Source organism: Apus apus, chromosome 1 (assembly GCF_020740795.1).
Source record: "Apus apus isolate bApuApu2 chromosome 1, bApuApu2.pri.cur, whole genome shotgun sequence".
In the NCBI taxonomy this organism is placed as follows: Eukaryota; Metazoa; Chordata; class Aves; order Apodiformes; family Apodidae; genus Apus; species Apus apus.
Genome location: NC_067282.1, coordinates 1,162,114 through 1,176,137, shown reverse-complemented (window position 1 = coordinate 1,176,137; position 14,024 = coordinate 1,162,114). Strand labels below are relative to the sequence as shown.

At 49.8% G+C, this 14,024-nt stretch overlaps 1 protein-coding gene across 2 annotated transcripts in view; it reads right to left on the bottom strand.

Annotated features, from left to right (window-relative positions):
* Positions 1-5,356: 5,356 nt before the first annotated feature.
* Positions 5,357-14,024, bottom strand: part of RAB6A (RAB6A, member RAS oncogene family) — a 67,182-nt gene continuing 58,514 nt past the window's right edge. For both annotated transcript variants that reach the window (XM_051608800.1, XM_051608799.1), the window contains exons 7-8: positions 11,167-11,233; positions 5,357-7,448 (exon numbers count right to left, since the gene is read on the bottom strand). In XM_051608800.1, the coding sequence (XP_051464760.1) occupies positions 7,384-7,448; positions 11,167-11,233 (132 nt within the window). In that variant the 3' untranslated portion in view covers positions 5,357-7,383. The remainder of the gene's footprint in view (positions 7,449-11,166; positions 11,234-14,024) is intronic.

Here is a 14,024-nt window from a genome sequence, read left to right as displayed (position 1 = left end):
CTTTGCATCCCAGGTGCAGAGCGCGCAGGACGAGCCGCCTGCGGGCAGGGAGCGGGGCAGCACAGCCCCCCCAGCCTCGGGGCTGGTTTAAAAGCACCGGTGACTTTCCTTAACGTGCAGAGCAGCAGAGCCCGCCCCGCCCCTGCTCCTAGAAACAAGCCGGCATCTTCTGAGCCAAAACTTCAGTCCTCCCCCAAGCCCTGGCCTCTCCATCGCGGCACGCTTCCCACCGGGAGAGCCCCAGCTTCCCAGGGGCGGAGGAGGAGGATCCGTCCCCACCCACCCTTCCCGTGTCCTCATCCCCTTCCCGTGTCCTCATCCCCTTCCCGTGTCCTCATCCCTTCGCTCCCCGCTCCGCAGCTCCCAGTGCTCAGAGCCCCGCGGTTATTCCCGCTGCAACGGGCGGGGGGGGGGGGGGGCGGGGCAGAGAAATGAAAGGACAAACCCCCACGGCGGCTTCTGGGACTCTCATCGGATGGAGAAGGGTCCCTGAGCAGCGCTGGGCCCCAAACCTCCTGCATCCACGCTTGGCCTGTATTTTTCCGTCGTCGCCTCCACCTAAACCTGGCTCTGCAGGGCCAGGAGGCCCTTTGTGGGGTGGCCCTCACCTTCACCCCAAAGGTAGGGCTTTGGGAACAACAGCCCTTCTCCTTCAGGTGGCTGGGAACAAAGCAGGAAGCAGGGACCTGCTGTGGGATAGAGGGATGGGACATCCCGGAGTGTGGCCAACTGGAGAGGGCACCCATCTCCTGTTCCCAGAGCCCCCTGGTACCAGGGCTGAGGCTGGTCCAGCTCCAGGGCTGTGCATGGCCCCAGCTGCCACCACCACCACCAATTAATGCTGACGAGCCTCCCTGGTGCCATCCCATCTGCTGGGAAGTGAAGCAGCACGTCTGGCTGCTAACGAAGCAGCCTGGGATGCAGAGCCCCAGTGGGAATAAAGCACCTGAGTCTCAAGCAGCATAACCCAGGGGTGCAAGATGGTTTGGGCTGGGGAGGGAAGAGGCAGCTGTAGGGACAAGCCAAGCAGGGGGACACCCCCTCAACCCTCTTTTCCCAGGGACTTCAGCAATCCTGGGAGCAGGTAGATTTGGGAAAAGCTCAGCCAAGCCCATTCCAGTGCCTGGCCAGGAGCCACTGGCAGGTAGTTAGCACACAAGGTGCATAACCCAAGGGTGAGACATGCCTGGAGAGGGAAACATCTGGAAATGCTTCATCAAGAGCAGCATGTTCTGGCAGCTGCCTCCCCTTTCCACACTGTGTCCAGCTCCTGACCTGCAAAAGCTCCTTTTCCCCAGCTCAGACCCCTCATCTGCTCCCCATCCCTGCAGTACCTGAACATCCCAGGGCTGATCCAGCTTCTCTCCAACTGAGCAGGGCTGTGCCAGTCTCCTGAAGATCCAGGGACACCAAGAGATCCAGGCAAGGCCACCAAGAATGGCAGTGAGGGACTAGCAGGAGCCTCCAGCAGCAATTCCTGGGGTCTTCATGCTGTCAGTGGGAGAAGCTGATGGCAGCCAGACCCCTCACTAGGAAGCTAAACAAGGAAGCAATTAAAACAGGTTAACGAGAAATTTGGAAGCATGAAGAGCAGAAATTATCGACCACAAAACCACCTGGCTTGGTTTCCTTTCCACTCAGGTCTTCGCCTGCAGGAGAGGGGCTTCTCAGGGGCCAACTGGAACCCAGGCTGTGGAGGACCAAAGGGACAAGAAATGCTGAGAAACAGAAACTCGGGTTGACCCACTCAACTCCCAACTCAAATCCAGGCTTGCATGACCCCTCTCTTCCAGCAAGTGAGAGATGCTGAAGCCCCAAACATTTGCCAAAGCCCAGAATGACTTGAAAAACTCCCCAAAACAAGGATTAACGTGGTGAGACCAGGTTTAAGGGGTCAGTGTCCAAGCGTGCCCACAAACAGCCTCATAAGATTAGTCCCCAGATGTCACGGCAAAGGAACTGGCTGGAGGCTGCTTGACCCTCGCTGTGATCAAAACCCACTTATCTGGAAATAAAGCAGCTGCATCATGAGCTGCTGTGCCTCAGCAAATGTCAGGATCAAGCCTCGAACTTCCACCCATTCCCCTCTTCCTGAGCTTGGATAAACACGGGAAAGGTCAGTGTCAAATCCACCACCAGCCTTGGGATCATCAATAAGCACCATTTGCTCCCTCCAACGCCCAGTATCCAAGGACACGTGGCGCTGCGGATGGATTGGCTGGGCAGGGGGGGGATCCAGAGCCACTTCAGTGCTTTAATTAGCAGTAACTTTAATCAAGCCTTTAACACAATCCTCCTTCCAGACGCGCTCTCCAGGTGGCCGACAGCAAACACTCAAAATGGCTTTAATTTATACCCAAAAAGCTCAGAAACAGGTGGCAAGCCTGGAAGACCAGACTCAGGAACAACACTCACCAAGAGCCTCCTCCTTCCGAACCCAGGAAGGAACCCAGCTGCCTTCAGCCCTGCCCTGCTCCTCATCCTCCCTGGAGCAGGCAGAGCTGCTCATGTCATTGCAATTCAGCCAGCATTTAACTCCTGACACACCTACAGCATCAGCCTGGGCAGCTGGTGATGTTCAGCTGCTACAAAAGGATCCCAAAGTCCTCATAAAATGGCGGGTTCGGCTTGGATGCGCGTTCAGAGCAGGGTGGGGAAGAGAAAGTGGTTAAAGAGAGGAGTGGGGGGGCGGAAAAAAAAGGGTCCTTTCACAAATTGATGAGAAACCAAGGGCAGCAAAGCCTGGAAACTCATCTCAGGGAATGACAGAGCAGCAGAGGAGGCGGCCGAGCAGCCAGCCCAGCAGTGCAGGCAGCAGAGGCTGCTCTGAGGTCTGGGTGTTTGCAGCCGCTCTCCTGCCTGCGGGAGCCTTGGCAGCCTCTGCCGCAGCCACGACAGCAAGAGGCAGCCTGCCCGTCCCCCACTGATCTGCCTTTCAGGGCTGGGACATGCCCAGCATGGAAAAAGGTGCTGCTGCATCAGGCAGAGCCCTCTCAGGGTCTAGTCTGCCGAGGCTGTAGGTGGTGGCAGCAGAAGCCAGGCTGTGCAGCGAGGGGTCGGTGTTGGCGGCTGCAGCAGCTCTGCAGACGCTGTCAGGAGGATGGATGCTGCTGCAGCTCCTCCAGCCTGGGAAAATCAGTTGACCCTTCCAGTGGAGCAGACAAAGAAACCATCAGCAAACACCAGCATGAGGCACTCTCCAATCCAAGCCAGACACTCCCTCTCTGACTTCATAGCTAATAACAACCAGCAAGGTTGGGAGGAGTCTGACCCACTGCAGCTGTGGGACCAGCATCCCACGCCGGGGCCGATGGACGCCCCTCGACCATGCCTTGCCCAGTAGCAGCCCCTTCTCTCCAGTTTAATCCAGCCCCTTTTTACAGGTGGGAAACTGAGCTACCAGGATTTGAGGTGACAGCCCCCAGGCTACCTACAACAGCAGCATTAAGGGAATTCAACAGCCACAGGGAGCAGTGAGGAGGAACCCAGAGCAGGACATCTCAGTGCTCCCTGGAGACAACTCATCAATACTCAGTTCAGCTCCTAATAAGATTCACCCGAAACCCACTTTTCAGAGGTGACTGTGTCCTTTTTTGGGTGTGCCCTCCCATTCCCTCAAGCAGCTCCCCAGCTGTGCTGCCACCCAGGACACAACCTAGAGGTGGGGACCTGTCCCCACCCAGCCTCACCATTTGGCTGTTCCCGTATCACTAATTGCAGCACCATCTCCACAGCCACGAGTTCAAGTTTCTTCCTTGTCAAATTAAATTACCAATTTATTGAAGGTCCTTTTAATAGAGAGGAGCTTGAACAAGTGACAAGAGGCTGCTGGTGTTACCAGACCAGAACCAGTTAATTTCCCTGGAATACTAGACAAGGATAACTCCATCAAAGAGCATCTGTTACTGGTACTCACCTCCCCATCCCCGCAGCCATCACCAGCCAGATGGAGCCTTACAGAGGATCCTCCTCAAGGAAGGTGGGCTTGGTCCACCCATGCTCACCGAGTCACCTTTGTGAAAGGGAAGGGAGGAAGCTGCTGGATTTCAAGAGCAAGAAAGGAGCAGAGAAGCAGAGTGGCAGCAGGCAGAGGAGGACCCGTCCTCCATCTCACTTGTTGATGGCTGGAAACAAGTGCAGAGACATGGTACAGAACCAGAGGGACAGTAAGCACACAATTCCACCACCCTCCTCCAATATAAACCAACCCAAACCCTTCATCTTGCCCCTAAAAAAAGCCTCCTGCAGCACCTCAAACCCCCAGAGCAGCAGCAGCAGCCCTGCACGCCCACGAACCTGCATTCTGAAGGACATACTTAGAGAAGAGAGCCAGAGCTTTCCAATGAGACAGGTATTTATTTAGTTCAAGCGCTAGGATTTCTTTTGTTGTTGTTGTTGTTCCATATTATCAAAGAGAGCTGAGGTACCAGTGACATTCCAACACGAAGAAAAGGAACCTTTTTTTTCCCCCTTAATACAATTTCTTCAACTACTTGTATCAAGACAAAAAGTGAGTTAAATGGAATTAGCTGCATAATGTACTGTACAACAATCAAGCCAGAGTGGGGAGGAGAAAAGAAACAGAGCAGAAACCTTCACTGTTTACAAAACTGTCATTAAAAAAAGGCTTGGGTGGTTCTACTGGCCATGTTGATGGAGCAAAAGAAAACTAGAAGCTAAACCCCAACAGACAGATGGTGCAAAATAAATAGATGAAGGTCTGTGTTGCTCCTGTGCTTACTCTGGAAGGGTCTCTTCTCTGGAAAACTGGGATTAGACCAGGATTGAGTCCTGGAGTTGTGTTAAGCACTATCAGCAAGGACATACATTAAACAGACCTGGCTGTCCTGAGCAGACCTCAGGGCTCTCCTGAAGGATAAATGCCAGACAACTCATCCTTGTTCCTGCAACCACTGGGCTGTGTTGCACACAGAGCTCACGGACATGCTCCTTTCTCACCCTTTTATTTTTTAGAGCAAGTTACAAGGGGCCCATTGAACAAACCTCCTCCCAGACGTGCAGCTGCTTCTCCACAAGGAGCTTCCATTAAAAGCAGCTCATCCACTGGAACCAGAACATGCTAAGCCAGCTCCCTGCAAATCCAGTGCTTAAAAAGCTTGTAACTACAGGAAACGTAGGGGTTTGGTTATATCAGAAGCCAAAAAAGGTATGTGCTTGTGGAAAACAGACAAATGATGACCAACACAAGTTGCATGAAGAGGAAAAAAAAAAACAACCAACAAACCAAACCAGCAGCAAGATGAACCATTTTTGCACAGTTAAGAACAGCACAATACAGGAAAAGCAGCCAGGTTTCCTTCCCCCCAAAGAGTTTCTTTTAAATAAAGAATGATCCTTTGTCACATATCATTGATGTTTATTTCAAGACATGCCACGTCAAAAAAACTTGCCTTTAATATTGCATTATAAAAGCACTTTACATCTCGTTCTGCCTTTTCAGCTATCGTTGTGCAGAGCTGCTATAAACCCAGGGCTGGGCACGAGTCTAGCATTCATTCCAGGAATGAAGAATTCCAACTCTTTGATGCCCATTTTTCCTGGTGAAAGTGGTGGTAAGGAACGATTCCCTTTCTCTTCCCCAGTTGGTTAATTTTAGATGGCAGAAGGGGCAGAAAGAGAACAAAGGAGGAGCCTGAATATTTGCTTGCAATTGTTCGTTTAAGTAGCAATTGCAACACAGACTCAAGAATTCCTTCCTGCACTGTAACTCAGCCATTTTCGCCCAGCAAACAATGTATTTACAATTGTGGTTTATTAACTTACACAGCAACTTCACAATGACTAGTAAAGATTAAAAGGGTGCACTTCTAGTGTGTTCGATTCCGTGTTTCTTGGGTAGCTACATCTGGCAACATCAGCAAAGCTCTACACAGATTCCTCAGCAAAAACAAACCCCCAAAATGACTGAAAACAATAATAATAAAAAAATTAAGCCAAGAAATAAATATCAAAGACCAAAAAAAAAAAAAAACCAAGGTTAATTGTAAGCCTAGTTAAATAGAAAACTAAATTACTTGTTGTTTAACCAAGCTATACAGCTCTAGTGAACCAAACTAAACCAACTTGGAAGACTGAACATAAAATTAAAAAATTGCTAAAAAATAAAGGCATAAATCTGCATAATCATCAGTTGGTTTCCATCCTATTAAACTCCCTTCCTTTCCCTCTAAGATCTCTCAACTAGATTTCTGTATGATCAAAGCAAATACCCCTTCCCCAGTCGACCTACGGCCACGCTAGGGAAAAGCAGGTACGATTCCCTCTCTTCCTGTGAGCTCACCCTGGGATATCCAGCTGCTCCCTCCCCTTCCTGACAAATTTGCAAGGTTTCAATCCACCTTGGCAGCTGTTAGTGCCAGTCCTGAATCCACTTAATATTTCCCCTTAAAAACAAACAAACAAAACAATAAGGAAGCAAAATGCTTTCTCCTCCAAACAGCTCAAATGCGGGAATCATTTACTTCATTGGTGTTCTACATAAAAGGGGAAAAAAAAAAATAATAATAAAGAAATGCTCTTAAAACTCATCTTGCACTCGAAACATTCTTTCCCTGTTCCCTGCAAGTGTTTTGCTAATGCACATCCAACCCTTTCCTTCCCCCAGAAACATCCTCCAGAAGCCATTCAGCCTGTTCAGAAGGACACTTTGTGTGTGTCTCCATATTCCTCCTCTGAAACATGTCCACGGTGCCTCTGCAAGGACTATCAAAAAAAAAAAATCCAGGAGCCTTTCATGGTGTTGAAAGCCCCGCCTGGAGTTTGAAAACCAGTCAGACTATCTCTGCTCAAAAGATTAAGAGCTTGGTTTTAATTTGTTTGGGTTTTTTTTTATTATTAATATGATGGCTAAGGATAAGAATTTACCCCTCAGCACAGGCCACCTCTGCTTGCATTTCTGACTGCTGCCTGGTCACTTCCAGTTGGTTAGAGAAATCAAATGGGTGAGATTTGCAAGCATTCTTCTGCACATACATCTCCTCTAAGTCCCATCCAAAACTTACTCAGTTCCCATCATTTCAAAGTGCAACATCATAACATATTAAAAAAAGGAACGAATATTAAGAAATTGTACCTATTTTTTTTTCTTTTTTTTTTTTTTAAGTTATAACTAGAATATGCTGGAATATTTTGGCTTTTTTTTTTTTCTTATAAATAATGAAGACACTGACATTTTCTTTGTGTGTGTGTGTGTGTGTGCTTGTGAAGCTAATAGATCATCTCCACGAGACAGCCAGCGATGATGAACTGCGATACGTTATTACTGGAAGGGGAAGGTTCAAGCCAATATTCACACTGCAGTCAATGAAGAGTAAAGGGAGGGGAAGCAGTGATGTTCTGGAGAAAGGTAGAAGCCACATGGTATTAGCAGGAACAGCCTCCTTCACTGACAGGCTGCTCTTGAGGCTTTTCCAGTTTTATGTCAATCACTGGAAGGAAGGAGTTAAGGCAAACAGGGATCCAACTCCGTCTCTCGAGTCTCAGACTGACCTCAGATGAACTACAGTATGAACTAAAAAAGTTAGACCATCTATCCTTGAGGTCCCTTCCAACCTGGAATTCTCTGTAACTCTGTGATTCTCCCCCTACCAAGCAAGAGGAGGAGCAGGATCTTGACTGGAGTTTTCAGCTCAGTACTTCCCAAGGAAATTCTTGGAAAGTATTTTCAAAAGCTCTTGAAAAGACTGGCTTCAAACCACAACACAGATCAGAGAAACATGGAATGGTCTGGGTTGGAAGGGACCAGGAAAGCTCATCTAGTCCCAGCCCCCTGCAGTGAGCAGAGACACCTTCAACTAAACCCCAGGTTGCTCAGAGCTCCATCCAACCCAGCCTGGAATGTCTCCAGGAATGGGGCATCTCCCACCTCTCTGGGCCACTGGGGCCAGTGTTTCACCATCCTCATTGTAAACAACTTCTCCTTTGTACCTTTTCTACATCTCTCCTCCTTTGGTTTAAAACCATCACCCCTTGTCCTGTCTCTACAGGCCCTGCTAAAAGATCCAAGTTTCTCAGCAGCCTCTCTTGCCCTGGCACCTCCTTAAGGACATATAGAAACCATGCCATAACCCAAATGTCTGGCTTTAACCAGACTCTGCTCCTCCCCAGTGATCTCCTCTTGTTCCAAAGTGATTAAAGATCTATACAGTGAAGGGTCTAATCAACACCTCCAGACAGATCCACACTTTGAAATAAACCATAGAATAGTTTTGGTTGGAAAAGACTTGGAAGATCATCCAGTCCAACCATTAACTCAGCACTGCCCAGGCCACCACTGACCCATGTCCCTCAGCACCACATCCACACAGCTTTGAAAACCCCTGCAGAGATGGGGACTCCACGACTACCCTGGCCTAGGCTGCTCAGGGCAGTGGTGCTGAAGGACATGAGTCAGTGGTGGGTTTGGAGAAGGGGTTCCTGGACTCATGCTTAGCAACAACAGCCAATATCCCACAAGAACCTAAGGTTGCTGGACACTTTGCTGCTCTGAACCGACCTGTGATACGCTGCTCCCTCCTGTCTGGCACTTGAATTCCCAATGGATGCCCTACACTTACAACACTTCAGCAGCCCTTCACAGGAGGAGCTTTGAACATGAATCCTCAAGCCCCACTTGTTCAGCACAAGCCTCCAGCATTTCTCTTATCAGTTAACACAGAAGCAAAGAGGTCACACAGCTGGTACTTCCAGCTCCTTTCTTTAGGGGGTTGAAGTTGATTTTTACAGAGGTTAGCAGAAAATAAACACAAAAAGGGAAAGAGAAGACCAATAAATCACCTCAAATATTTGGTCCATTTGTTTTGTTGATCTAAACCTCAATAATGAATCTGAGATTCCCAAATTGAGTCTTGCCAGCTTCATCAATGAGCACGAGCAGTTCAGGACCTTGAACTCTCCATGTTCTGCAAAAAAGCCTCTGGAAAATCCCCCCTGGTTAATCCTAGCACAGCCATCTGGGAGTCAATCACGTTCAATTTCTGCTATCTGCAGCCTGCAGGGAGGCAAATTCCGAGTGCCCTGACTGCCCTCCCATTTACAGACCCGTGATCCAACTCCCTGATAGGGAAACCAAAGGCCCAGCAGCCAGTGCCTGTGTGTTCTGCCCCCGTCCTCTCGTTAATAAAGATGGCTGCTCATTAACCTTTGAGTGACCTGCATAACAAAGTATTTTTGATGAGTCCTTGTCACACAAAGCTTGTCCCTGATCAGCTGCAATCCACAGCTTCCCAAATCCTCCCTTCCCTTATGCAGTAAGATGCTCTACAGGAGATCCTAGAAGAGTTTGGGTTGGAAAGGACCTTCAAGATCATCCAGTTCCAACCCCTCTGCATGGGCAGGGACACCTCCCAGCAGCCCAGGCTGCTCCAAGCCCCATCCAACCTGCCCTTCAACACTGCCAGGGATGGGGCAGCCATAGCTTCCCTGGGCAACCTGGGCCAGGCTCTCCCCACCCTCACAGCCCAGAATTTCTCCCTCACATCTCAGCTCCAGCTCCCTCTGCCAGCTGGAAACCCTTCCCCCTGCTCCCAGCCCTCCCTGCCCTTGTCCCAAGCCCCTCCCCAGCTTTCCTGGAGCCCCTTCAGGCCCTGGAAGGTGCCCTCAGGTCTCCCTGGAGCCTTCTCTTCTCCAGGCTCAACACCCCAACTCTCCCAGCCTGGCTCCAGAGCAGAGCTGCTCCAGCCCTCCCAGCATCTCCGGGGCCTCCTCTGGCCTCTCTCCAACAGCTCCGTGTCCTTCCTGTTCTGGGGGCTCCAATGCTTTAGGTGGGGTCTCAGGTGTAGTTTCAGTCCCCCTCCTACAGCTCCTTCCACATCCTTCCTCCAAAGCACCATTTCTCCTGCATTTCCCAGCTGCCAGCTACGTGATCCCTGCTGCAAACAAACCAGACAATCCTGAACAAGTTCCTCTTCTCAGAAAAGCACACCCACTTCCAACATCTCATCTAATCATTCCATCCAGATGCAACGCAACCCCTCTTTGCTCCCATCTGGAAGTACCTGCCAGGATTTCCCCTGCTCTCTGTCCATTCTCACCTCCCATCCAGCACTCCTGCTGTGGAGGCAGGCAGCTCCCTCTCCACCTTCTCCATTACCTCTCCTCTCTGATGCAAGAGAGCAGAAATGGGTATTCTGGTGGAGCAGAGATTGTTAAGAAGTGGCTCAGTTATCACAGAACTCCTTTCACGTTCAGAGCTATGCTGAGCAACCACAACCACTCCTACAATTTTGTCACAGCCACCCAACAAAAGCACCTTCATGGGCTTCACTGTCCTCCCCAAACACACCCAGCTGGCCAGAAAAGCACCTCAGATTCAGCCATACTGCCAGTTATGAAGAAAGTTTTATCCCTTCTCCATCCCTCACATCAACTTCCTTCTCCAAGGCTGATCCCTTCACTGGAGTCTTCTCCTCCCTCACACCATGCAGATGCCTGCTCAGAGCTGCCTGGAGTCAAGCTCTGCACCAGGTTATCCTGGGAGTTCTGGGATCTCCTTCCTTGGAGATTTCAGAAGCTGCCCTGAACATGACCCTGAGACTTTGCCAGAGTTTGGAGTTAGCCCTGCTTTGAGCAGGAGGGTTGGAGAAGGGACCTACAGAGGTCCCTTCCAACTTAGCTCATTCTAGGGTTCTACAAGTCAGATCTGCAAGAGCCACAGAGGGGGGGTTTTTAGGCCTCTTTGCAGCTGTCTTCTCCAGCTCCATAGTCTCCTCCTCCCTCTCCACATCCAACCTGCTCAAACCCAAGCAAAGAATCCTCCTGGATCTGTTTGACCCCACCCTCAGCTCCTTCCCATTGTCCTCCCTTCAGCTTTCACTCAGTTGTCCTCACTTTTACACCACCTCATAGCCCTAAGCATCCCTACCTCCCCTGCTTTACAGCAGAGCCCTCTACCATTAACACTCCTTGTCCCATCCTCCTAATCCACCAAGCCTTCTTCCTTAGAACAACCAGCTCCAAGGTTACTTGCCCCCATTCCCCCTCTCAGGCCTCCTTTTGGGATGTCCAGAAGCTGAACAAGGGGTGAGGATTGGTACTGCTCCCTCCTTCTTCATCCTTGTTATTCAGGGCCTGTGTTTTCCTTGTCCACAGGAACACCTGGCAGTGCTTTGCCCCCCCTGACCCCCAGCCCAGGGCCATAAAGGATACTGTCTTCTCTACTTTTGTCTTGTGTGCTTTCCATTCCAGGCAGGGCAGCTGCCACGCGTCGGAAAAGCTGCAAAAAACACACAGGGAACAGATCAAAACAATGAGACTTGAAAGAGTGCAACCCTGGCTGATACAGTTCAAACAGTGCTTCAGTACAGCCCTTAGGACTATTTACACTGCTCACACCAAAAAGCCTGACACTAAACATAACCTTTATTCTCAGGAAATGGCAACTCACATTATTTTTTGTCATTACTGAAGATCAAATGTTCCTGGCTACAAGCAGCAAACCTTTCTCTCATCTTCTCCACAAACATGCTCTGCTTGGGACCCAGCATTTCCACCCCACACCTGCCACAGGCCCCAGCAACTTCCCCACCTCAAGTGGGAGCTCGACCTTCCCACCTCCACTGAGAATTACACAGCAGCAGGGACACATGAGGAAGTCAAACACAACATTCAGGAGTCAGTCACCAATATTGGCCAAGCTGTCACATACAGAAGAGCATCAGAAGAGAGGATGTATGTAATGAAACCCCCTAAGCATCTTGTTCCAGGATCCAGGAATCTGTGGCTCAGGCTCCCTATGAACCAGACTAAGGATCTTTCTTCCAGGAATTTGCCCAGTCCCCTTCTGAGTGCCCTCAGCTTTTGGTACCAACTCACAGAACCACAGAAACATGAAGGTTGGAAAAGACCTGTAAGTCCATCAAGACCAACCAACAACCCAACACCACCATGTCCACTAAATCATGTCCCAAAAACTCCATCATTATCCTATGTCCACACTCAGGGTATAAAACACAGACCAGGAGCAGTGCCAAGTACACTTGCAATCCCAAAGCACTTGTTCTACCTCTCAGAGTCACCAGATTCCCAGGAAGATCTTGGCTCCAAACTCAGTTCAGAGTTTTATTCCACTTGAAGGAGAATGAGAAGATTGACAGGACCAAGTCATAGAATCACAGAATCATTTTGGCTGGAAAGGACCCTGAAGACCCTCCAGTCCAACCCTTCCCCCAGCCCTGCCAAGGCCACCACTGCCCCATGTCCCTCAGCACCATCTCCAGGGCTCGGAAACCCCTCCAGGGATGGGGACTCCCCCCTGCCCTGGGCAGCCTGGGCCAGGCCCTGACAACCCTTGCCAGGAAGGAATTGTTCCCCAGATCCAACCTCAGCCTCCCCTGGCACAACTTGAGGCCGTTCCCTCTGGTCCTGTCACTTGTTCCTGGGAAGAAGAGCAGCAGACACCCTCTCCTGTATTTCATACCTTTGACCCCAAGACTCAGACTTGTGGTTCTCACCACACAGCTCTTCCCCAGCCCTCTGGGCATGGAGCCTACGGAGTCACCCACCACTAATCCTCAAGACTTCACCTGAATTTCCTAAACCCACAATAGTCTGTGTCTTGCACAGGAACAACACATTTAAGGGCTGTCCTTCAGCTGAGTGTGACTTCTCTGAGCAGCTACCATGTTCAGTTGGTAGGAACCACACAATTTTCAAGAGCAACATTTTCTCTTTCTTGTGTCCTGGCAAGTGTGTGCACAGAAGAAGGGAAGGACAGAACAAATCTCATGAATGGATAAACAGTCTTCACTGTTCATCAGGGTTATCAAATAATTACCTAATTGTTCCGTACCTCTGAAGAGCAGTCCCAGGAGGGTTTTGATCCCATATTGATGGAGTCAGCACACACCCAGACATAAACATCTGCCATCTACTGCATTAATATTTTTACACCATTGCAGACATTGTTACTACTATGAATTTCTTGCCTGCATGTGATGAAGCTAGAGGACACTAAAGGTTTCCAAGTGCTCAACACCTCCACCCATCAGTGTGCTAAAATGACCCCACTGCAAGCCCAGCAGCAGCAGGGGAGTCCCAGACCACCCAGTGCAAGTCTGATGTCAGCCTTAGTGTGTCAAACTGACAGCACTGCACGTGACTCCAGTCCTCTCCTCAGATGACACAAAGCTGAACCACTTATTCCCACTGACCCACTTTCCACAGAAAACTGAGCCAAGCCACTGCGGGTCTGTCTGTGTGATGAATGGAGGCACCTGAAGAGCTCTGCAGATCAGGGCCCAAGCGCCTTTTGCACATTTGGCCCCCCGTGTCCACACGATGCTGGAAAGACATTAAGAGAGGTTTGTCACCTTGACAAGTACCCTGCAACCTCACCATGAAGAGGCCCTCAGGTTTTTCAGCTGAGGCTGTGACCTTTGCAGGGCAGGAGAACAAACTCACTACTCTGGCTGGTGTCTGACTTCTGCTGTCACTGCTGTTTGTTACTGACTGAAGAGACCGTTATGTGAGAAGAGGACAAAACTGACAGGTAGAAAAAGGCAAAGTTGCTTTCCTTCACCTTTCCCACCATCTCCCTCATCACCATCCCCAGCATCCTGACCCCTTTTTCACCAACAGCAACCCCACTTTGTGGGCACACATCCAAATCTAAACTGAGACAAGGAAAAGGGTCTGGGAATTCAGAGCTTGAGAATCTCGCTGATTTTAGCCAAAAATTTCAAAGCAAAAAAAAAAAAACCAAAACAGCTTAGTATCCCCATCTAAGTTTCTATTAACCTCTGCCATTATCCTGAGCCTCCCAGCCTCACGGAAAAGTTCAGGCTCTCATATACCAACAACAAAGAAACAAAGATCATGTCAAAATTCCAGATGCTGAGCCGTACAGCCACCGATGCTGAACAGACAGCAGGAATGCACAACCACCCCTGAAGCAGAGAGAGATATTTCCTGGTCAGAACTAAGGTAACTTTGACACAGGGAGAATCACAGAATGGTTTTGGTTGGAAGGAACCTTCAAGATCATCTAGCTCTAACCCCCTGCATGG